The sequence below is a fragment of the Myotis myotis genome, unplaced genomic scaffold, assembly GCF_014108235.1.
Source record: "Myotis myotis isolate mMyoMyo1 unplaced genomic scaffold, mMyoMyo1.p scaffold_m19_p_3, whole genome shotgun sequence".
NCBI lineage: Eukaryota > Metazoa > Chordata > Mammalia > Chiroptera > Vespertilionidae > Myotis > Myotis myotis.
This window is the reverse complement of record NW_023416335.1, coordinates 163,546,332-163,572,184: the sequence shown is the minus strand read 5'-3', so window position 1 is coordinate 163,572,184 and position 25,853 is coordinate 163,546,332. Positions and strand designations below refer to the sequence as shown.

The following is a 25,853-nucleotide window of genomic DNA, read 5'->3' as shown; positions in this document are numbered from 1 at the left end:
AACTTCATGTTATAGGAATTTTTCTAAATAAGTGAACCCAAGCTCAGAAGTTTGATGTCTAAGGTCATTCAGGTGTGAATAATGTGGGGACTAAAGTCTGAAGTCTGACTTCTACAACATAAAGCTCTGGCTTCAGAACTTATTTTTGTACTTTCCCCTGAGCCAAAAGTTTTTAATCTGGGTCCCTAGATAGAATTGAGGAAGTCCATGAACTTGGTTAAGGAAAAAAAAATTGCTTATTTTCACTAGCTTCTAATTGAAATCTAAAAATGAAAATTCTTGTAATTTTAATGGATGCAACAAGAGAAATATTTTCATATCGTATTAGTTTTAGCATAATCTTGTCATTGTTTATGCTCATTACTCTTTATTATATATAATCTTGTTACTTAATGTATCAGTGAAGCACATTTATTACTAAATTTGAAATTTAAAAATACTTTGATAAATATAATTGGTTTATTTTGTGATCCTTAGTATTTTATATACTTAAGAACGTAATTCTGAGAAGAGGTCCATGGCACAGGAGAGTTTAAGAACCACTTTACTATAAAACCAAGTTGCATGTGGATCATCTTTGGACTTCTCTAATCTGGGATCTATGAGTCCTCTGCAGTTGTGTTCAAAATCTCTTAGTGCATTTTTCTGGAGAGACTCCACTTTACTAATTTATAACTGGAATCAGTGGGATATATAAAAATAATGATAGCCGGAACCGGTTTGGCTCAGTGGATAGAGCGTCGGCCTGCGGACTGAAGGGTCCCGGGTTCGATTCCGGTCAAGGGCATGTACCTGGGTTGCGGGCACATCCCCAGTAGGAGATGTGCAGGAGGCAGCTGATCGATGTTTCTCTCTCATCGATGTTTCTGACTCTCTATCTCTCTCCCTTCCTCTCTGTAAAAAATCAATGAAGTATATTTAAAAAAAAAATAAAAAAATAAAAATAATGATAATAGTATAATAATAGTGGTGTGCACATGTATTGTAATTACTGTGTGTCAGGCCTGTTAAGTGTTTTTGCATGTATGTGTGTATATGTATATGTATATGTACATATATATACACATATATTTATATATACACAACTATTCAAGCCTACTTTTGACGTAGTGGCGTTATCTCCATTTTAGAGATAAACTAAGGCACAGAGAATTTAAGAAACTTGCCTATGATTGCACAGCCAGTGAATGTTTACGCTGCAATTAGGATTCTAAATTACTTCAAAATCTTAATTAAAGATTTTTATGGTTCAGTAGGCAAACAAGGAATCTTATTTTAAAAATACTTAGATGTCACTTTTTTTTAACTTGGTCTTGCAGGCAAATGGCTATGTAGACTTCAGTAGTTTATTATTTTTTTCTCACCTCTGTTTTGAAAGGAGACACAGAGTGGCTCTCTGGAAAGAGGTAAAAATATTTGGATAATTCACAAAATTGTCTAACATGTCCCAACATAAATTCTTAAAACAAATTCTGTAAGTTTGAAACAGCTCCCTTCTTTTGGCTACTAGAGAGTTATTTAAACTTTTGAGCACCAAGGAGACAGTTTGCAAATTTTTCATGTTTTTTGTGCTTGCTAACATTTTATTCATTTTTCACATCATTCCTCCCTCCTACCCCGCCCCCCCCCCCCCCCCCGTTAATATTTTCAGCTAGTTATGTCTGCTGTAATTGGCAGTATTTTGTTTCGTTTTGTTTTGTTTTAATAGGATTGCTGTCTCTATTTGAGGTTTTCTCTGAAAATGAAGACTTAGAACCACTTTAGATAGCAATGAATTTTATGTACCCTAAGATGCTTTAATCACTCTCACATAACTTTCAAAAATTGTTTTTAATTATGGTAAAATACATGTAACAAAATATATCATCTTCACTATTTTAGTGTATAGTTCAGTGGTATTAAGTACATTTACATTGTTGTGCAACTGTCACCATCATCCATCTCCGGGACACTTCATCTTGCAAAACTGAAACTCTGTACACATTAATCAACTCCCATTCTCCCCTTCCCCCAGATCTTACATAATTTTAAAAATAATTTCTCTGACTTCCAAAGTTTTCTGCTTTTTCAGGTGATAACATTTTGCACTTTAGGTTAGCCTTAGTGTCTGAAAATAGTGGGATATTTGCCTGAATAATTTTTTATTAATTTTATATTACAGTAATCATAGGTAGTGTGCCTGTGCACAGTACTCCGTTTTTCTTCATTAGCTTAAATAATTATTTATAGAAAGTTATTAGATACCACTGGCTAGAAATGATTTTTTAATTATTTGAGAGAGAGAGAGAAACAGCGATTTGTTATTCCACTTATTTATGCATTCATTGGTTGATTCTTTTTTTAAAATATATTTTATTGATTTTTTACAGAGAGAAGGGAGAGGGGTAGAGTTAGAAACATCGATGAGAAACATTGATCAGCTGCCTCCTACACACCCCCTACTGGGGATGTGCCCACAACCAAGGTACATGCCCTTGACCAGAATTGAACCTGGGACCCTTCAATCTACAGGCCAACACTCTATCCCATTGGTTGATTCTTATATGTGCCCAGACCAGGGATGGAACCCCCAAACTTGGGTATATCAGGACAATGCTCTAACCAACGGAGCTACCCAGCCAGGGCCAGGAATTGTTTATTTATTTATTAATTTTTTATTTTAAATTTTTTAAAAATATATTTTATTGATTTTTTTACAGACAGGAAGGGAGAGGGATAGAGAGTTAGAAGCATCGATCAGCCGCCTCCTGCACACTCCCTACTGGGTATGTGCCCGCAACCAAGGTACATGCCCTTGACCGGAATCGAACCTGGGACCCTTGAGTCCCCAGGCCGACGCTCTATCCACTGAGCCAAACCAGTTAGGGCAGAAATCGTTTTTTTATTTTTATTTTTAAAAGTGACTTAGAAAAGAAGAAAATAACTATATGAATTGCGAAGTGATTGCCAAGAAGAATTATAAGTAAGTGAATAGCTGAGTGATTTTTTGAACAATTTGATTTTGGAATATTTATTGCAACTTGATTCTGAATTTAAAAATGAATAAAAATATTTTTAGACATAATGAACTGAAAATAAAGTAAAAATTATTTTTGAAGTGTGAAAAGTGGAATAAAAGGCTCAGGTGAACATAAAAGTATCTCGTGGTGCTTCAAAGTATACAGTATGTGAAAAAGTAGAAATATTGGTGTTCAACTACTGTTTATCAGTTTTCATTTGTTCCGACGATATGCCAGTTTCATATTATTCCCAGTTAATAGAAATGATCCTTAATACTAGACATGTACATTTCAAATCTGTGATTTTGGTCTTCTACCTAGGAGCTTAAAAAAAGATTTGAGCCCTGGCCGGTTTGGCTCAGTGGATAGAGCGTAGCCCCATGGATTGAAGGGTCTTGGGTTCGATTTCGGTCAGGGGCGGCTACCTTGGTTACAGGTTCCCTGGCCCTGGTTGGGGTGTGTGCAGGAGGCAACCAATCAGATGTGTCTTTCACACATCAATGTTTCTCTCTGTCTCTCCCTCTCCCTTCCACTCTCTCTAAAAATCAATGGAAAAATATCCTTTGGATGAGGATTAACAAAAAAATAAAAATAAAACAATTGACTTAAAAATAAAGATTTTGAGCCCAGCTGGTGTGGTTCAGTGGTGAGCATTGACCTATGGACCAGGAGGTCATGGTTCCATTCCAGGTCAGGGCACATGCCTGTGTTGAGGGCTACATTACTCAGTAGGGAGTGTGCCGGAGGCAGCCCATCCATGATTCTTATCATGGATGTTTCTATCTTTCTCTCCCTCTACCTTCCTTTCTGAAATCAATAAAAATATGTGTGTGTGTGTATATATATATGTATATATATATATATATATAAAGATGTTGATCCTGTAGTTAGAAATGGCGTCTGAATCTTGTTTTGCCGACGAATGGAAAGCAGAGGAAGTTGAGAAATGAATCCAGCTGTCAATTTGAAGTCATAAAAAAGATTCTAACCTCCTTGAATATCCTTAAATGAAAATGAAAAATGAGTGTTGATAGCATTTTAATTGATCTTTCCTATATCCTGTGTTTTGCTTAAGTTTTGTTTTCTTTAAAGTTTAATTTTTGAGGGAGGTTTTCAGTCTTCTAGAAAACATTGTAAATTTTTGTACTAATGCATTGTAATTTTCTGTAAGGGTTTTGGAATCCTTGCATGACCTGAGGCAAGTGAGGACTTTTGAGCCTCAAGTTCCCACTTATAATTTGAGATAAATGATTTCTTCTGGCAGAGCTGGTTTGTGTTTCTGGTGTCTATGGTGTTTATATAGTAGGTAAGCCTTGTAATACGGTATAATTAGGTAATGCTTGGCAGACAATACCATTTAACCATTACAGTAACTATTGTGATGTAAATTGTCCAGTATGTTAGTAATTGCCTTTCAAAACCACTGAAATTTGTTCTTTAAATATTTCTGGTAAATTTGTCAAAACTACATGATAGCAGCTCTGGTAATTACAATAATTACTGTGAGATAGCACTGATTTAAGAGGTGTAACTTTTTGAGTTCTAATTTCAGCCTTGTTACTAATTTGTTCTGATTTGGGTAAACCAAACAGGGTAATTACCTTATTAAAATTTTTTATAGTTTGAGTATAGTTTTAATTGGACAAATAAAACTTTAAAAATAAGAGGGAAGCTCTGGCCATGTAGTAACTCAGTTGGTTAGAGTGTTGTCCTGATACGACAAAGTTACAGGTTTGATCCCGTGTCAGGGCACATACAAGAAGCAATCAATGAATGCATAAATAGGTGGAACAACAACTCAGTGTTTCTTTTTCTCTCCCCCTCTCTCTCTAAAAATCAATTTTAAAAAATAAAACAATGAAGATTTTAGTATGTTAAAAATACAGATTCTCCCTGGCCGGCTTTGCTGAGTGGACAGCGTGCCAGCCTGCGGATTGAAGGGTCCCAGGTTCGATTCCGGCCAAGGGCACATGCCTGGGTTGTGGGCTTGATCCCCAGTAGGGGGGCGTGCAGGAGGCAACCAATCAAAGATGAGAGCGAATCAATGATTCGCTCTCATCTTTGATGTTTCTATCTATCTCTCCTCCCTTCCTCTCTGAAAGCAATAAAGAAATACATTTTTTAAAAAAATAGATTCATTTACATGTAAGATTTAAAGGGATACAAATGATAAAATGCAAATAGGCATTTCATATTTGCTCTATTGAAAAAAATACTTTTTCTAATGTATAAGCATTAAGTAAATGCAAGAAAAAGAAACTTGAATATCACATACTCATATTTCCTCTCCTGTCTGTTGCTTTGTTAGACCATTTGAACCAATCTTTGGTTCAAAAACTATCTCTGTATTTATAAATTACTGGCTTTAAACCAAAGACAAGAGGAGTACTTTAGATGAATATTACTAGGGGTAGGGTATGAACTGTAGGCATGAAGCCAAATTCCAGAGATGAGTTAAATTTGGTTTGGTTTGTATGTTATTGAGAAAAGTATTTTCTGTGTCAGGACAGAAAAGTCAAGAGTAATCAGAATTTGTGTAGCATGTAGTTTGCTAGCATTCCATACCATTAGATACCACAAACTGCAAAATAGGTAGAGGAAACCATACTTCCCGTTTCATCCTGGACAGTCATAGTACACCTGTGTTCTGGAACAGATGTCTCACCCCGTTTCATTCTAAAAAATATCCTAGTTTTTTTGTTTGGTTTGGTTTGGTTTTTTGAAGAGAGAGGGAAAGACAGAAACATCGATTTGAGAGAAACACATTGATTGGTTGCCTGCTGCACACGCCCCAACCAGGGCCCAGACCAGGCCCCTTGACCAGAATCAAACCCATGACCCTTTGATCCACAGGCCGACACTCCATCCACTGAGCCAAACCGGCTAGGGCTAAAAAATATCCTAGCTTTTATGATAATTTTTTCAGAGAAAATCAAAGATTCGCTGAATGTGTGTTTATTGGCACTTTTCCCCTTATCAACAGAGTAACATAGTTGGTACTAAAATATTTGTTGTTGAATTGGCTGTGAGAATGTAAATTTATAGAATTTACAAAATTTGCAGTTGAGCAAGGTAAGAGAAATAGGATTATTCTAGTCTTTTGAGTTGGGGGAAGGAAAAAAATAGGAGAGCAATGGTTGAGTAATAATGATAAGGTACATTTATGTACAAGGTTGCGTAAAAGAGTGGTTAAGAACGTGGACTCTGGGGCCAGGCTGCCTACTCAGACAGAGCCACTTTCTAATTGTATGACCTTGAGCAAGTTTTTTTAACTTCTGTTTCTCAGTTTTCTTATCTATAAGTTGAGAATAATAGTAATATATGAGGATAATATTAAAAATCCATCTTATAGGGTTGTTAAGAGGATTGACAGTTAATATAAAGCCCTTAGAATAGAATCTGGTACATAAAAACCATATGTGAGCTGCTGCTTTCATATATACTTATGAAAGATAACTTTCATCTCAGTTTTGTGGTTGTTTTCATTTAAAAGTAACAAATGGTTTGTTGACTTGACTATAAACACTGGGAGTTAAAAGGCACCCTTTTCTGAAAAGGATTATTTTGATATTTAATACTGACATTTGAGGATTGTTGTTTTTTTTTAAGTTCATTTGTATAGTTAGCCCTTGGCTTTATCAGATAACAATTTGAAGTAAATTGCTCAGTTCTTTGAGGACTGTTTATATTACTTAAATGCTAAATATCTATTAATAGTTTTAATCTTTAGTAAGGGAGTTCACAAATCTCATGTAGAACTTTCTAGAAGTCTCTAGTTTTGATTATATTTTCATTTCAATCCATGACCCCTAAATTAAGCCACTAATTTAGAGAGGCCTCAGTTTTATTTTGTTTTTTAAACAATTGTCAGATGCCATCTGACTGAAGTAGTGGGACTTTGGTGATGTCTTTTCCTCTGATACTAGAGGAATAGCACCAATATCTTTATTGATGAATAAACTTAAGATTTTCTTCCATGGTGGAAAGTAAGTGAATTTTGACTCTTGACAACTTGGAGAGCTTGAGGAAAATGACCTGGGCTGGTCCAGTTACCTTGTTACTACAAGTGTGAGCTCTAGATTAGCAGAAAACTTCTTTACCCAGGGGCTTTTTAGAATATAAACTCTCTGACCCTGTAACCTGGTATTGACTCTGAATCTGCATTTTACCAAGATCCATAGATGATTCTTTTGCATAGTCAAGTTTGAGAAACACTCATAGTATATATTTGTCCATTGATTCATTCTACAAATTTTATTATTGGCCTGTGTGCTAGTCACTGTTCAAGGTACTAGAGAGCAAGTAAATCATTAACAAGGTCACTGCCATTGTGGAACTTGCAGATAAAATAATTCAGATTAGGATAAATGCATTGTGATAGAGGGTAAAAAAAATTGCATAAACTACCGTGGATATGTATTTTTGTAACTGAAAATTAGCTATACCTTGGCTAAAAAATAATTGCAGTCACCCTGGCCAGTGTCGCTCGGTTGGGTGTCATCCTGTATGGCGAAAGGTTGCTGGTTTGATTCCCAGTCAGGGCACATGCCAGGGTCGTGGGCTAGATCCTCGGTAGTAGGGGGTGTGTGTGCAGGAGATAGCCAATAGATGTGTTGCTTTCACATTGATGTTTCTCTCCCTCTCCCTTCCCCTTTTCCCCCTTCTCTACTCTCTCCCCTTTTCTCCTTCCCCCTCTACCCCTCTCTCTTCATTCCCTCTCCTTCCCCTCCCTCTGCCCCTCCCTCCTTCCCTCTTCTTTTTTCTCTAAAAAATAAATTAAAATGTATTAAAAAATTATTGCAGAGGCCCGGCTTGGGTGGCTCAGTGTTTGAGCGTGGACCCATGAGCTACGAGATCACCGAGTTGATTCCTGGGTGGGGCATATGCCCAGGTTGTGGGCTCAACCCCCAGACAGCCAATCTAAGTTTCTCTCACATCAGTGTTTCTGTCCATCCCTCTCCCTCCCCCCTCTCTAAAATCAATAAAAACATATTTTTAAAAAATGATTGCAGAGCTGAAGTGAGTTCTACCCTAGGGACCCTAGTTCTTTCTGGTGGCTATTTTCTATAGATACCCATGTCTTCTGGATTATTAGTCACTCTAGGCAGAATTGGGGCCAGGGACCATTTGGCTTGTGAGAAGATTTATAATATTCCTTAGTCCAGTGGTTCTCAACCTGTGGGTCGCAGCCCCTTTGGGGGTTGAACGGCCCTTTCACAGGGGATGCCTAAGACCATCGGAAAATACATAAAATTACATATTTTTGTGATTAATCACTATGCTTTAATTATGTTCAATTTGTAACAATGAAAATACATCTAGCATATCAGATATTTACATTACAATTCATAACAGTAGCAAAATTACAGTTATGAAGTAGCAACGAAAATAGTTTTATGGTTGGGGGTCACCACAACATGAGGAACTGTATTAAAGGGTCGCGACATTAGGAAGGTTGAGAACCGCTGCCTTAGTCTGTAACTAGTTGTCTTAAAGTTTTCTCTGAGGCAACTGTAGTGCCATAGCAGCAGAATCTCCAGACTGCCAAGGTTCAAATCCTGGTTGTCTTAATAGCTATGCAACTTTTTCTTACCTGCAAAATGTGGATGATAATGGTATTTAACTGAAGTTGTTGTGAAGATGGATTCAGTGTTCCATAAATGTAAGTTATTATTCTGTCAGAATGGGTAAAAAAAATCCCACTTTAATTTTTACTTTTACTTGCCATAAAATGCCCCTAAGCATCTTCTTTTAGGATCTTGAAATTTTATGCTGGATAAAATAGGTGTTTATTTTGTTTAGGTACATACAATTTAGTGTTCCTCTCAATATTGGAGATGTAAAAAATAAACTTGGAAGATAGATCCGCCATGAGCAAATAAGTTTAATCAATTTATATACTTTTGTTTCCATTTCTCAGCATTTGTAGTGTTAAGTGGCATGGGATATCTGTTTCTGATAATAAATAGGTAAGTAAAACCAAAGAGATGGCTTCTCCATATTTATGGTGACTTTTTCCTAATTCTTGGTTCTTTTACATTAAAACTGCTGTCTGGAAAGTATTATTAACATATTTTTATTTCAGAGAGGAAGGGAGAGGGAGAGAGAGATAGAAACGTCAAATATGAGAATCATTGATTGGATGCCTCCTGCACGCTCCCCCGCTGGGGATCGAGCCTGCAACCCAGGCATGTGCCCTGTCTGGGAATCGAACTTTGATCTCCTGGTTCATAGGTCAACATTCAACCACTGAGCCACGCTGGCCAGGCTGGAAGGTATTATTTTGCCAAGAATTTGATGTTTCCCCTTTTTCCTTTCTTTATATCTCTTCCCCAGCTAGGAATTGGCATAAAATGGTTCAATAGTGAGCATTTCTGTTGGTTAGTTGGTGATGACATATATTGCTTAGAAATAGAGGTGGTGTGAATCTGTTAATTTTAAGGACTGACAATTTGAATATTTTTGTGGTTATTTGAGAGTATCTGTGCTTATATGCTATGTGTTTGTTGGCAGGTAGTTTCAACAGGCACTTGGACAATTTACATCCTTTTATTAGATTTTTTTTATACATAACTGTAGCCTCAAGGATTTTACTTCTAGGTCTATAGAAGAGATACGGATTTTGATGTGGTTTTTCATTCATCTTTAGTCAAAAGATGAATCAAACCTAGTTATCTAGAGTTTAAATGAGAAAATAAGCCTTCCAGTTAAACTGACTTGTCAGATTCATTATGTTATTTTAAAGACTTGGTTATGGAAAAACAACTTTTTAAAAAAATATATTTTTTATTTCAGATAGGAAGGGAGAGAGAAATAGAAACATCAGTGATGAGAGAGAATCATTGATTGGCTGCCTTCTGCACATCCCCCAGTGGGGAATCGAGCCTGCAACCCGGGCATGTGCCCTGAAGGGGAATCTAATCATGTGTCACCTCCTGGTTCATAGGTCAGTGCTGAACCACTGAGCCATGCCAGCTGGGCAGAAAAATACCAACTTTTTTTGATGGACATTTTTAGTTTTCAGTTTTTCCTTATGTTGAGTAATTCTATAAAGAACACTCTTGTGTATAAAGCCCTTAAGCTAAAATTCACTGCATTAGATTAAAGAGTGGACATTTTTTAAGTTTTTTATATCAGTATTGGCAAATTGCTTTCCAAAAGTGTTATGACTGTTTTTACTATTGCCCAATTTATTGTATTTTTGTCCACACCAGGCATTCTTATATTTACAAATTCACTGTATAGGTTAAAATGAAATAATTGATTTACTTTGTGTTGTTTTTTTTTAATATTTGCTTTTTAAAATTTATTTTTCTAACTGATTTCATAGAGGAAGGGAGAGGGAGAAAGAGAGAAACATCAATGATGAGAGGGAATCATTGACCAGCTGCCTCTTGCATGCCCCCTACTGGGGATCTAGCAACCCCACCATGTGCCTTGACTGGAATTAGACCCCGGACCCTTCAGTCTACATGCTGAAGCTCTATCTACTAAGCCAACCCACCTAGGGCATTTTGTGTTTCTTCAATGACCAGTGTCATTGAACATTTATCTGGGTGTATTAGTTTTTTGGGTACTGTTCTGCTGTGAATTGTCATTTTGCTTAGCAATGGTAAGTTCTTTAAGCTTCTTTGAAGACAATAGTTCTTTATGTCACTTGCCAGGAACGATTTTACATCATTCTGGTTTTAAGGCTCTGGGATATTCTGTTGATGTGTCTTTTATTTGTACCTTAAATGTTTCATTATATATTTTCTGATTGTAAAAGTAAGAGATGTTAATTTTAGGAAAAAACAGAAAAGCACAAAAATGAAAATAAAAGCACTGCTGCTCAGAGGTAACTATTGAAAACACTAATTTTTAGTCACTCTCAATCTTTTCTATGCTTGTGCATTATTTCACAAAATTAAATCATTTTTATAAAATAGCAGTTTGCTTTACATTCCCCCGCCCCAAGTTTCTGTGAACATTTCATTGTCTTTACAATAATAAAAACTATTTTGAAATAACTATAAATTTTCAAGACGTTGCCCCAAAAATATACAGGTGTCCTATGCACATTTTGCCTGCTTTCTCCAAGTAGTAACACCTTGAATAACTATAATATGATGTACAAACTGGCAAATTGACATTGGTGCAGTCTACAGAACTTACTCAGGTTTTACCAGTTTTATATACAGTCTGGTTTTAAGGCTTTGGAATATTCTGTAAATGGCTGTGCTACAGTTATTGAACAACTCCTCTGTAGTTGGTATCTTAGTCAATTTAGACTATAATAGAATCACACTCTAGGTAGTTTATAAACAAAATAAATTTATTTCAGGGAAGTCTGGGATCATAGTGCCAGCAGATTAGGTGTTTGGCGAGGGCTTTCTGGTTCATAGCTGGTGAGTGCCTTTTCTCTGTGCCAGGGAAGCCCTGTGGGTTTCTTTTAGAAGAGCACCTCCCAAAGGCCCCATGTCTCAATACCATCACATTGGGCATTAGGATTTTAACATATGAATTGGGGGGGAGGTATGCAAACATTCAGATGATAGCGGTTGGATGGTTCTAATTTTTCAGTATTATAAAGTTCATGTGTTGGGTATTTTTGTAATTATAGGCTTTTGCACATCTCTTCTGAGCAGAATTTCTGACAAGTAGAATTCTAGATCAGAAATGTATATTTTTAAGGCTCCCTCCCCCCAATACTTTTATTGATTTTTTTAGAGAGAGGAAGGGAGAGGGAGAGAGAAACATCGGTGTGGGAGTGGAATGTCAATCGCCTGCCCCTACACAACCCTCACTGGCAATTGAGCCTGCAACCCGGCCTGTGCCCCAGGAATCGAACCAGGGATTTGAACCAGCAATGTTTTATTTAGTGCAGGGACGATGCCCAATCAACTGAGTCACACCAGTCAGAGCTATTTTTAAGGCTTTCGGTAAACATTGCCAGCTTTTAGAAAAGTTATGTGGATTACAGTAGTGAACTGTGTGTGTGTGTGTGTGTGTGTGTGTGTGTGTGTGTGTCAAAATGACAAAGTAGTTTAACAGTAAAAATGACACTTTGTAATTAACTATCCCTTCTTGTCTTTTTATACATTTTCCCTGTTTGGTAAATTATCTTTGTTTCTATTGTTAATACATTTGAGCACTTTTCATATTAGTGTACTAGTATATAGGCCTATGTTTTTTCTTTAATTTTTATAATATGTGTTATAAAATATACTAAATTTTATCGAACTGTTTGCCTATAGATGGACTTTGGGTTGTTTTTAGTCTTCTACTTATGGGATCAGTACTGCAATAACACATCCTTGTATACGTTTCTTTGTGTACATTGGCTTTTAGAAAAGTGTATACTACTAATTAGGCTGGTGAAAAAAATAAATATGCCCAGGAGTACTGCTTGTTTATGTGCCATACACTACATACTTTAATTATTCTTGGCACCAGTATCAAGGGACACATCAGATTTGTAGATAGTATGCTGCTGAAAATCATCTAGTTAATTATTTTGATTAATTATTAAATGCTTAAAAAAATCTCATCAATAAAAGGTAAGTTTTTGGTCATAATCCCCCAGTATTTGGGTATTTATAAATTAAGTGTATATTTTGTATGTTAAATGTTAGTCTTAATCTCTTATAGTGTACATTTGTCACATTTGCAGCCTCCCAATTTTTGAGAAGCTTTCTAAATTTGCAGAAATACCCATATTATGTACATACTTTTCAAAACTCAAAAATTTCCAGATTCTCATGTGTATAGGTGGATGCAAGCGTGTTACCTCAGAGCCACTGGTCAGACACACCCACAGATGCCTTGTATTTGAAAATACACAATATAAGGAAATGGAGGTTCCATTCACAACTTTTATTTTGCAGTCAGGAATGGAGTGGAGCTAGTCAGCTTAAAATGTAGTTAATAGTTTCAAGATTAAGTTGGTGCTAGCCATAGTAAAGATTGTTTGTAATGGATTTGGACTTTGCATTTAGTGCTTGGTAATGGCAGGGATAGCAATTTCCCCTTTAAACTGCTTCTGCAAGGTTATTTTGGGTGATATTATCTTTGCATCTGCTTTTTTCAGCCCTTCTAGTGACATAGCGATAGTGACTCTACCATTTAATAAATTACCTTTCTCTTTAAATTAGCCAGAATGTATTCTGCACACTGACAACTAAAAATCCTTGATAAGCCCTAGCCCGTTTGCTCAGTGCTTAGAGCGTTGGCCTGCAGACTGAAGGGTCGTGGGTTCAGTTCTGGTCAAGGGCACGGATCTGGTACCTCCGTTCCAGGCTTGATCCCCCGCCCTGGTTGGGGCGTGTGTGGGAGGCAACCAGTGCATGTGTATCTCTCACACCAATGTTTCTTTCTCTGTCTCTCCCCCTCCCTTCCATTCTCTCTAAAAAATCAAAGGAAAAAATATCCTCAGGTGAGGATTAACAAAAAAAAACAAAACAAAAAATCCTTGATAGAAGATGCTTTTGGTACAGTGCACATTGTTTGCATGCCTATATAGTGACAAATATAAAGCTACCTTGCCTCTAAAATTACTCCATAGAGATTTTTAAATACCTGGTACCTGTCCTGGCAGGGCACCCTGGTTGTAATAAGAAAACTAGTTGGTTTCCTTCCTGAGCTAATTATGATATGAGGTAATTGTGAATGAACATCTCTAAGCTAAGATTTTGTTATGATTATTCAAATGGTGCTTCTTCAAAAATGCTTTTCCTCCCCTGCAAGGTTTGACACCTTATTATTGATCTTGATGTTACTGTAAAAGCTTTTAGCAGTCCTGAAACCAAAAGCCATAAACCATTTTGACATAAGATTTCCATTTTAAACTCAGGCCACATTTAAAAAAAAAGAGAGTGGCGTCAACTCTGGTCTAACATGTTGGGAAGGTAATTATAGATGCTTAACATTCCTTTTTTGCACACATGCCTCTATTATTTTACTCAGTAGACAGCTGGGGGTCTACTCTCACTTGGTTTGTGTTAACAGCTAAAATAGAAAAGGAAGACCTAGTGTCTGCCTTCCTTGAGCCCACTGCCTGGTTGCAAAGAACACCTGTTTAAGTAAACTATTATAGTGGTAACAAAATAGAGGTTATATACAAATAGCAAGAGGAAAAGAGGAAGTAGTGAGCAAAACAAATGAAGTTAAGTCTCCAAGGTGTGTTGGGACTATATTGTAAGTTTTGGTAGACTAGAGATTATGGTTTTTTTTAAGTGAGGAAACTGAGGTCAATAAGTTCATAATTCCTGGGTGGCAAAACAAAGTTAAACAACTGTGGCATTACAGAAAAAATTCCCAATTAGTGGAATTACACTTCAATCTAGCTTTATTAAGGTAATATTGGTACTTTTTAAAGAATTATTATGAATTGGATATTCTGGAAAACAACTGAAAATGTTGGTTAATTATCACAGTACTGTTAATGTTAGAGCTGTGTTTTTTTGTTTTTAGTTAGAGTTGTGTTTTGAATTTGAATTTAAGTGTGCTTCTGGAGTCTCAACCATTATATGTTTACATAATGATTATTAACTACCTTGAAATAACAATTCCTATTCTATTTTACTAAAGCAACATACTACTGTGTAACAATTCCGTAAGTTTCGCTGAGAGCTGTCGTATTTGTTTGACATTTTCTTGGGTAGGGACATAACTGGTATTTTCAGAATTAAGGAAAGTGAGGGAGGAGGGTATGCCAGTACATATATTTTCTTCTATTAAAGTGCTTGATAACAAGTTAAATGCTCTTTACATGGCAGGGAAGCTAGGCTCTCACAAATTCCTCATAGTTGTTTTCTGCATCAGTCAGAAATTAAGCTGTACCTAAATTCCCATATCATATTCAGTCAGCTCAGTTCCAAAGGTAAGGTGATGGGGAGAGTGCTGCTGTGGTGAAGGCAGAAAGGGGTTGTTGTCTGTAGAGAATTTTAAAGCAATACATTGACTAAAAGGCATATGCTTATAATTATCCTATACCTGGCAATTCTAAATAGTGTCAGTGATAAAATACTGCCATTACAACCACCATGTAGGCCCAGCCCTTGCTCCCAACATATGAATGAACCTTGACATGGTTAAGAACATTGTGTCTGAGTGTTCTTCTTTTTCCCAAATTGAGTTTCAGTTGATAAGCAATCAAAAAATATATGGCAAGCTATACAGTATAATTAAACAATGTTTCATTGGTTCCTACATATAAGTCATGTTAGTCATAATAGTTGCATAGTATGGAAACTTAAGTAAAAAATCGGTTTATTGCCCTAGCCCAGTAGTCGGCAAACTCATTAGTCAACAGAGCCAAATATCAACAGTATAATGATTGAAATTTCTTTTGAGAGCCAAATTTTTTAAACTGTATAGGTAGGTATACATTGTTATTAACTTAATTAGGGTACACCTAAGCTGGCCTTTGCTAAAAACGTCCTCAATCTGAGGGGTTGACCTCAGCAAACGTACCCCCACTTCTTCTAACGCCACTTCTTCAAAATAGATTCACCCAGGCCAAAAACTGACTTCTGCACATGGGCCACGAAGTTTCAATCGCACTGTATGTGCGCGCCTGCATGTGGTATTTTGTAGAAGAGGCACACTCAAGGGGCCAAAGAGCCGCATGTGGCTCACGAGCTGCCGTTTGCCAACCACTGCCCTAGCCGGTTTGGCTCAGTGGATAGAGTGTTGGCTTGCAGACGGAAGGGTCTCAGGTTCGATTCCAGTCAAGGGCACATGCCTGGGTTGCAGGCTTGATCCCCATTCCTGGTCTGGGGCTCTGGTCAGGGGCCCTGGTTGGGGTGTGTGTGGGATGTAACCAATCAATGTCTCTCTCTCATCTGTTTCTCTCTCTCTCTCTGTCTCTCCCCGCCTCCCTTCCACTCTCTCTAAAACTCAATGGGAAAATATCCTCCAGAGAGGATTAACAACAACAAAATCAGTTTATTGTCTTAGCTGGTTTAGCTCAGTGGATAGAGTGTCGGCCCACAGACTGAAGGGGCTCGGGTTTGATTCTAGTCAAGGGCACCTACTTCGGTTGCAGGCTCTTTCCCTGCTCTGGTTGGGATGGGTGTGGGAGGCAACCAATTGATGTGTCTCCCCCTGACATCCGTGTTTCTGTCTCTCCCCCTCCCTTTCTCCTAAAAATCAATGAAAAAATATCTTTCACTGAGGATTAACAAACAACAACAACCTTATTAAATTAAAAGATTACTGGGGGAATTTCATGGGACATAGTTGTAGGAAGTACAGTTAGGCCTCCCAGAAGCTGAGTCTTCTCAGCAACTCGGGGGGCTCTGACGTTCCACCTACCCAGAGTCCTGCTTTGGTTGCCCATTTTTCAGTGTTGGTGATACCTTAAAGGCTGGTTTATTTTTTTTTAGCCCCATGATGCAGTGTTAGTTAGTGTAAGAACTCCCTCAGTGTAGACAGAATTTATAACAACTCCCTGATACTTGGCTCAGTGTGTATCAGTTATTTTTCATGAAAGCTGAATCCCAAGTATATGCAGGTCATAAGCTTAAAAGCACCTTGCCCTTTAAATCCACTTTCTGGTGCCTGCCATCCAGGGGAGGGGCCTATAACTGAGAAGACAGTTAAAAAAGTAACCTTTTGGCCTGACCTGCACGGCTCAGCAGTTGAGAATCGACCTATGAACCATTCCTGGTCAGGGCACATGCCTAGGTTGCAGGCCCGATCCCCAGTTGAGGGGCATGTAGGAGGCAGATGATTGAAGTTTCTCTCTCATCAATATTTCTATTTCTCCCTTACTCTGAAATCAATAAAAACAATATTTTTAAAAAGTAACCTTTTGGAGAGGGAGTACTTTTTGAAAATCATTAATATATTTGAGAAGGAACAAGCCCAGTTTGGTGGAATGAGGTGAGAGAAGTGTATTTGTGCATCCTGCTTTCTTCTCCATCTTTTGAATACTCTTCTTTCCCACCCTCTATACTGCGATCCATTTCTACTTTTCACCTCTGTGTGTGTCTGGTTACATGAGGTATGCGAAAGATTACTTTAGATGGTAATTTCACATAATTATGTTGTGGACTTTAAGCAGTAGCTAGAAAGTGGGGGGCAGAGGGGAGAGAAATTAAGGGACATCTGTAATACTCTAAACAATTTTTAAAAAAGAATATATACGTTCAGGACAAATTTGGAAAAGCACATTCTAATGTAAGGCAGATTGCTGTTTTTCACTTGGGAGAAATTAATTTCCAGCGGTAGAATCAGACTCAAAGGTTTGTATCAGTTTGGATGGCAGTAAAAATTGTATACTCTATAAAATCACTCTAAATAACTAAAAAATTTGCTCTAGATACAAAACACATGCTAATGTCAAAGTTATGTGAATAGTTTGAATAAACTTTATGACATTTGCAAGCAGATTGGGGTAAAGCAGTATTACTATATTAATAGTATTTTATAGAGATATTTTTTATAGTACAGGTAGCTAAATTTTATATAGATACATTTCAAGTTCATCCACTCAAAAGGATTTATATTGTCAAATTAAGCCAAAAACTTAAAAAATACTACTTATTTAATATTTATTTATTATTAAATTACTTAATATTGGGGTTTTCTTCACATTTAAGTAATGGGAAAAGTCTTTTACCTAAATCTGTATTTTTAATGCACTGACTTTTATAGTTTACAAATAGATCCTTTGATTATTTAGCAGGTAACATCTAAAGGAACTGGTTTAAATCCTAATGCCAAAGTGTGGCAAGAAATTCCTCATGGAAATACTGATGTCACGCCAGTAACTCATGGAACTGAAAGCTCTTGGCATGAAACAGCAGCAACATCAGGGTCTCATCCTGAGGGTGAGTCCTAAATATTTTGTCAGAATAAAACACATTTTGGTTAAACATATCCCTGAATCAATTTAGAGAACTTTAGGGTACATCCTTTGATTATTTGATTAAATATGTTTATAAATGTTTAACGTGTAGTTTGTATACAATTCTCATATCTAGTATGAATGGTCACCAATTTCAAACAGAAGCTTGAAATCTTTGGGTCTAGCCTTTAAGCCCATTTATAAAATGGTATTTATAAATTAGTGTTGATCTACCACTTATTTGACCTTGGACAAACGACTTAATTTTTCCCATGCTTGTGTCCTTAATCTATAGATTAAACAACAATAATAAAAATAGTAATAATAATTACTTTTGGCAGAATTAAGTGAGTAAAAGTGCATTAAGTAGTCTGATACATAGATAGTGCTATATAAGTTTAATCTATTAACCATTTTAGCTTATCCATAATTGTCAAAACTTAACTCCCTTAGAAAGAGAACTGTTACTTAAAATCATATGGACATTTTACCAACCAGTAGATTCCTTGAAATCTTGTTATAGAAGACATAGGGCCCAGAGTTCCTAAAGAGAGGATTTGAAGAATTTCTATTTTTACTATGTTTTCTTTCATACAGGTAATACTGAGCTTTCAGATGATATGTGTAAGGAATATGAAGTAATGTATTCATCTTGTGAAACCACAAGAAATTCTACAGGCATTGAAGAATCAACTAATGGAATGATTTTAGGGCCAGAAGATCTGAGTTACCAAATATATGACGTTTCCGGTAAGCTTTAGGTTTTTATTGATCAAAGGAGAATTCAGTATGCTAGTCTTCTTACCCCCTCCCCCCCATCCTACCCTCAAGTCTCTTTATCATTGTTCTAATTAAACTGTGCATTCATTATTTTCTTATTGGGAAAAAAGTTTATGTTAATGAAATGCTGTTAGGTGATATCAATAAATACTGTTTTAAAATGGCCAAATGTGAAAATTGTAATTAAAAAAATATTAATTTTAAATTTCCTATTAAAAGAAAGTGTGAAATTCAAGATGAAAGGGGAAAAATATTCAAAATAGTTGAAAGAAACCTAAATTACAATTTTTCATAGGGTCCAACTTTGTTGGGATTAGTGCAAGTCATTCAATTTTCCTATCACTTTTTCCCTCCTCTAAATATTTATGGGTGAAATATGACCCTGGGACTTCATTGTTCCCGTGACCCATCACTTTTGTCAGTGTGAAATGCATTTATAAATGTGAAGTTGCAGGGATTAATTTTAAGGAAAAGGCTGTATTAAAAATAAAAACATGGTTCTACAATTTAACTTGAGACGGGTTTTTTTTTTTTTTCATATTCACTTAATTGTTATGGATTAGTAGTTGATTGGATTTAAAGTGGATGAAATCTAAAGGAAACTAAAACTGTACCATAGACCCTCATGACCTAACTTAATTTTTCTAATTTCTGAAGGGTCTCTTTGGAAAATAAGTGTAATGGGAGGGTGTAGGCATTTCTGTCTTTGCCTTCAGTCAAGGTATATAAATCTTTGTCTTCAATTTCCTTATTTATTATAAATATTTGGACTAGATTTCTAAAGTCTGTTGGCTTGTAAGTTGATTTTGGAAGTGGAATGAGATGGTATTTCCATATAATAATTTAAGGTGGTAGGCTCTGCTCTCTACTTATGGTCATAATATACCTAACTAGTGGTTACTTTGTTGTTTTTTTGTTTGTTTGCTTTAGTTTTTAATATATTTTTATTGATTTCAGAGAGGAATGGAGGGGGAGAGAGAGATAGAAACACCAATGAAGAGAGGGAATCATTGATTGGCTGCCTCCTGCAAACCCCACACTGGATGTCAAGCCCGTAACCCGGGCATGTTCCCTGACCTCCTGGTTCATAGGTGAATTCTCAACCACTGAGCCATGATGGCTGGGCATTACTGGCTGGCTACTTTGAACATAGAGTTGGTTTAAATGATGTAGCAACCAGTTGATATTTTAATAAATTTGCTATAATGACATTGAAAGGTTAAATGAAGTTATTGCTCATTTAGGTAGTAATTGAAAAAATGAATTTTGTATTAGAAATTTACATAGCCGAAACCGGTTTGGCTCAGTGGATAGAGCGTCGGCCTGCGGACTGAAGGGTCCCGGGTTCGATTCCGGTCAAGGGCACGTACCTGGGTTGCAGGCACATCCCCAGTGGGAGATGTGCAGGAGGCAGCTGATCGATGTTTCTCTCTCATCGATGTTTCTAACTCTCTATCTCTCTCCCTTCCTCTCTGTAAAAAACCAATAAAAAAAAAAAATTTACATAAAAATAGAATACTTCTTATTTATTTTAATGAAGTTATTTTAATATCTAATATTACTTTGAATCTTGAATAGTAAGACAAGGTGGTGGTAAAATCATGCACAGAATTTATCTTTTTATTTTTTATTGATTTTGGAGAGGAAGGGAGAAGGAGAAAGAGACAGAAACATCAATGATGAGAGAGAATCATGGATCGGCTGCCTTCTGCACGCCTCCCACTGGGGTTCGAGCCCACAACCCGGGCACGTGCTGTTGACCGGAATCAATCTCAGGACCCTTCAGTCCGCAGGCCCACGCTCCATCCACTGAGCCAAACCAGCCAGGGCAGAATTTATCTTTGTATTGTCTGTGTATTTAAAGGAAATTAATCGTTAATGCTTTTGAAGAGGACAGCTCAGCAGAGTGGCTTGGTTGAGTGCCATCCCGGGCATGAAAGGTTGCTGGCTCAATTCCTGGTCAGGGCACATACCTGAGTTTCAGGTTTGATTATCCAGTCAGGAAGCATACAGAAGGCAACTGATCAATGTTCTCTCTCACATTGATGTTTCTCTTTCCCTCCTTCCCTCCCTTCCTCCTTTCTAGTATGTCCTGAAGTGAGGATTTTAAAAAAAAAGACCAATTGTATGCTTTGAGTCTGTAATGTCTTGTGTAAGATAGTCTTAGTTTTCCAGGTTTGAGTCCTCCCAAAAAAGGCTCATGTTCTGGGTTTAAATAATAGAAAGTATAGGAGACTATTATAGCGTTGATCGGGTCCTTTGGACATTTGAGTGCTTTAAATATTCATAGGAAGATAATGGAGTTCTAAAATTAAGGAATGAAAAAAATATTAAGAGATAGAAGTTGAGTCCAGCTGGTGTGGTTCAGTGGTGAGCATTGACCTATGAACCAGAAGGTCATGGTTCCATTCCCGGTCAGGGCACTTGCCCAGGTTGTGGGCTTAATCTTTAGTAGCAGGTATGCAGGAGGCAGCCAATTGATGCTTTCTCCCATCAATGTTTCCGTCTCTAACCCTCTCTCTAAAAAGTCAATAAAACATTAAAAAAAAGAGATAGTCTAACGAGTGTGACTAATATCAGATTTACTCCTAATACTACAGATGACTCTGTGTGTGTATATATCCCATTTTGTCTAGCTAGTCACTGTCTCAAATTTAGATTAATATCAACTCTTGTTCATTATTTTAAAGTATTTAGGGTAGTATTATACAATATGTTAGCAGTAAGTATAGTATTAATGGTGCTTTGTTAATTACTTGATAAACATTTTTAAACTGATGTGAAATCTCTCTAAAGAATGAAGAATAGATTGGTTGAAAGAAATTAGTTGGACCTTGAGTGATCTGAATTGTAAAAAATAACAGTTTAATTTTATGAGTTTAATTTGTGTATACTTTGTGATTTACTCTGAGTATAAACAATATGTAAAGTTAACCACTTATAATAATTTGTATTAACTTTTTCCCTCTTGTTTTGTACCATCAGGAGAAAGCAATTCAGCAATTTCTACAGAAGACCTAAAAGAATGCCTGAAGAAACAATTAGAATTCTGTTTCTCACGGTACACGATCATTTTTGTGTAGATATTTCTCCTCTTTTTTTTTTGTTTGTTGAATTGCTTGGTTGGTAGATGTAAAATACCTGGAAGAATGGTGGTTTTAATTTCCTTCAGTTATGTATTCTGGTATCATTCTTCTATATTTCTTAACTAGATTTAAGGATATAATCTTTAAGCATGTCAAACTCAAAGGCTATCACGGGCCAAATGAACAAGGTTTAAGTTTATGTGGGCTGCAAAAAAACAAAAGCTTCAATTTTCATAGAGACATAGGTTTATTTCGATAGAGACATGCTGAATACAAAGGGCTGAAATAAATGAGTAATCGTTAACAAAATAATAGAACATTTTAATAAAAATTAATATTTTTTCTTGAACATTAACTTACCAGACACTGAATAACTGCACAAATTAATAAGTGTAACGCAAATAAACCTGTTTTTCTTATTCTCTGAAAGCGAAATATTTCCTGTTGCGCATACCAAACAAGTCAGTACAAGACTAATGATGTGGCAGTTGGCTGCTAAAATATTCGCTGCTGGTATTGGTGGAGAGAAATGGTGCGCCTGCACATAAGGCATAAGGGAAATGAATGCAACGCGATTATAGTAATCAGTCATTAGTGAATGTTGTACTAGTAGTTTGTTATTAATAATTATGTATAACAGGATATTGTAAAAATTAAATTACAAAATTTTTATTAAAACATTTCTTACATACCGTTATATTGGTTGGGCTGCAAAAGTATTCGTTGTGGGCTGTGAGTTTGACATGCTTGTTTCAATGCAAAGGATATTCTATTTTCAGTAGAAAGATAATGAAATTTCTCTTGGATACCTTTTTAAAAATATATATTTTTATTGATTTCAGAGAGGAAGGGAGAGGGAGAGAGAGAAACACCAATGATAACAGGTAATCATTGATTGGCTGCCTCCTGCACGCTCCCTATTGGGGATTGAGCCCACAGCCTGGGCATGTCCCCTGAGGGAATCGAACCATGACCTCCTGGTTCATGGGTCAACACTCAACCACTGAGCCACACTGGCCAGGCTAACAATTTTGTTTTAATTGATTTGAGAGAAAGAGACATCGATTTGTTGTTCCACTTACACATTCATTGGTTGCTTCTTGTATGTGTCCTGGCCAGGGATTGAACCCATAATCTTGGTGTATTGGGACAACGCTCTAACCAACTGAGCTACCTGGCCAGGGCCTCATGAGTGTTTTTAAAGCAAACATGAAGATTTGAACCTCTTGATTTGCATGATTTTGTGGGGTTTTCTGGATCAAGTGAGGAATGAACTATTTTCGGAGGTCACCTCAGGCTGCTTTTGTAAAAGTTTTTTTTAATTTCTTTCGACACAGTACACTCTCAGCTTAGGTTTAATTGATTCCTCATCCTAAATATCTCCCTTTCCTTCTTTGTCTTCATAATCTAGTATTGGCCCTACTATATAAAAAAGCAAGAACCTTCTGGCTTTTTTTTCTCCAATCAGATACAGTTCATTTTCTGTAACATACTTATAATAGTTATTTTAAAATCTTTGCCTGTTAACTGGATCATTTGTGTGTCTGCTAATATTTTGAGTTTTTTCTCTTGATTCTGTCATAATTTTCCTGCCTTTTTTGCATGTCATAAATTTTGATTATATGCTGGACATTACTTACAAAAGAAGCTAGGAGCTGCAAATGATAAAATTTTTCCCTCTAGAAAATATTTGAGCTTTCTTCTGGTAGGCAGAAGCAGAATGATTGCTTCAATCCAGTCAGGAATCAAGCTAGGTCAGGGCTGAGCAGCCATTTTAATTAGATTTTGTTCACCTCTGATTTATGTATATTCCTTAGGCATGGACTTCTCAGGCTTTTGATTTAGAAGTTGGCAGTTTTCTGTTACCTCAGTCCTGAAACATCAAGGGAGATTTAGTTGTCTTCTTCAGAGGCTTGAGATTAGCTCTTTAGCCTCTTACCTGATACAGCTCTAAAATCTGGAAAATGTCTTGTGGAGGAAACCTGTCTTGTGTTTGATGCAATGTTCATTCTTTTTTCCCCCTGGAACTTCCACAAGACCACAGAGATTTTATCTTTTCCACTTGACTCCCAGTCTCTCATCTCTGTCCTTCGAACTCAAGTAAAACAGTTGTGTTGGAGGGCTTCTTTAGTTTCGGATTCATAATGCCAGTCCTGTGCAACTGCTGGAAGCTTTGCTGGTTTTACTCTGCTCCAGGATCTGCAAATGCCCTCAGGAAAGAAAGATCATCTGTCTGGAATTTTATTTTGTCCTTGTAGCTTCCATAGCTCTTCTTTTATCTTTGAACACGTAATTGTTTCAAGCATTTTTAGTTGTTGCAGTGGAAGCTCTTGCTTATGATAATTACCACATTTTGCTCAGCACTGTGTTACAGTTCAAACCAGCTGGGCGATTGATTGACATTTGTAGGTCAGTAAAATGGCCATCAGTACATGTCATATATTAGTCATAATTGTTCAAATCTTAGATGTTATATCCATTAAGTTGACTTACTTCTGTGAAGTACAGTTTCTTTAAGGGTTTGACACCATGTTTTATAAGAATAGACCTGCTGAAAATCAGTAAATTCAGGCTACAACTTTTTAGTTATGCAAATATTATGTTTATTGTTGTTTTATTTTCAAGTTCTTAAAGAATTTTTCAGCCCTGGCTGGGTAGGTCATTTGGTTAGAGTGTGGTCCCACTGTGCCAAGGTTGCAGGTTCGATATCCCCCATCAGGGCACATACAAGAATCAACCAATGAATGCATAAATAAGTGGAACAACAAATCGATGTTCTCTCTCTCTCTCTCTCTCTCTCTCTCTCTCTCTCTCTCTCTCTCATTTTTAAAGTTCTTATTTTTTTAAAAGTTTTTTATTAGAGTGATGCTGATACTAGTATGTTACTCCTTTGGTGCTGAATTGAGTTTAACCTTTGCTGGTTTCCCCTGTATTCTCAGTTTTCTTCCCAAAGCAAATAACTACCACCTGTTGACAGTTGTAACCTTTAAAAAGTAATTACTACACTGTTTTAATATAATTTTAATTTAAAAGCATTTGATCCTACTCTTTGCCAAGCACTAGGGCTTTGAAACACGTTTGAACAACAAAGACCCTTTCTGGCTGGGGAGGTTCTGGGGAGGTTGGTGGGCAAAACAGTAAAAGTAACAAATAGGCAAATTAGAAGTGTTTGGTGATAATCACTATGGAAAAATATTAAATAGAGCAGTATAAGCAAGGGAAGGGACATCAATAGTGCTTGGGTGATTTCAGTTTTAAATAGGTCATTAAGATAGTGGCTTTTAAGCATAGACTTCTAGATATTTATAACCAGACTGCTTTAAAGATTTGATGTGAATAAGGTATGGATTTTATTTTACTTCAGTTTGTTAAATAATATTTTATGTGTAAGATAGAAGTGTTTACATATTCTTTTTTTAAATGTATCTTAAAGAATCTTTAGTCTTAATTTTTTTTTTTAATTAGTAATCGTGCCTTGGATAAACCTCATTGGCTATGACACTTTGTAAAGCTTTTTTTTTTTAATCCTCACCTGAGGATATTTTCCCATAGACTTTTAGAGAGAGTAGAAGAGAAGGAACGATAGAGAGAAATACTGATGTGAGAGAAGCACATCGATTGGTTGCCTCCTGCATGAGCCCTGAACAGGGCCCAGGCTGGGGAGGAGTCTGCAACTAAGGTACATGCCCTTGACTGTAATTGAACCAAGGACCGCAGGCCGACCCTCTATCCACTGAGCCAAACTGACTAGGGCATAGTCTTAACTTTTTAATACTTTAAATTTATTATTTAAATGTAAAGTAAAGATCAAACATATTTATAAGTAAATGCTAACATTCAGAAACTTAAAATCCTTCACGATCCAACTCATGGCTTAAACTGCATATTCTAACATCAGTGATAAAGAGTTTATAAGATGGGACTACACTTTATATAATATTTTGTATCATACTTTTAAATTTAATATAAAGCCTCTTTTCATATTAATATAATTCCATAAAATTCCTTGTTCAAAACTGTTGGGCCCAAAAGTTCAAGGGATTAAGCCAAAAACAAAACAGACAAACGAACTCAGCGACACACAATAAATAGTATGGCGATTACCAGAGGGAAAGAAGTGGGTGAAGGGTGGTAGAAAAAGGTATAGGGGGCATA

At 36.5% G+C, this 25,853-nt stretch overlaps 1 protein-coding gene across 8 annotated transcripts in view; it reads left to right on the top strand.

The window, feature by feature from the left end:
• LARP4 (La ribonucleoprotein 4) overlaps positions 1–25,853 on the top strand; it is a 79,422-nt gene that overhangs the window by 2,040 nt on the left and 51,529 nt on the right. For 4 of the 8 annotated variants that reach the window (XM_036301975.1, XM_036301974.1, XM_036301976.1 and 1 more), the window contains 3 exons: positions 17,668–17,815; positions 18,430–18,582; positions 21,598–21,673. In XM_036301975.1, coding sequence (XP_036157868.1) covers positions 17,668–17,815; positions 18,430–18,582; positions 21,598–21,673 — 377 coding nt within the window. Of the gene's footprint in view, positions 1–6,278; positions 6,285–8,919; positions 8,969–10,811; positions 10,837–11,536; positions 11,539–17,667; positions 17,816–18,429; positions 18,583–21,597; positions 21,674–25,853 lie in introns of those variants that run through there. The other 4 variants (XM_036301977.1, XM_036301981.1, XM_036301982.1 and 1 more) reach the window with 3 other exon arrangements.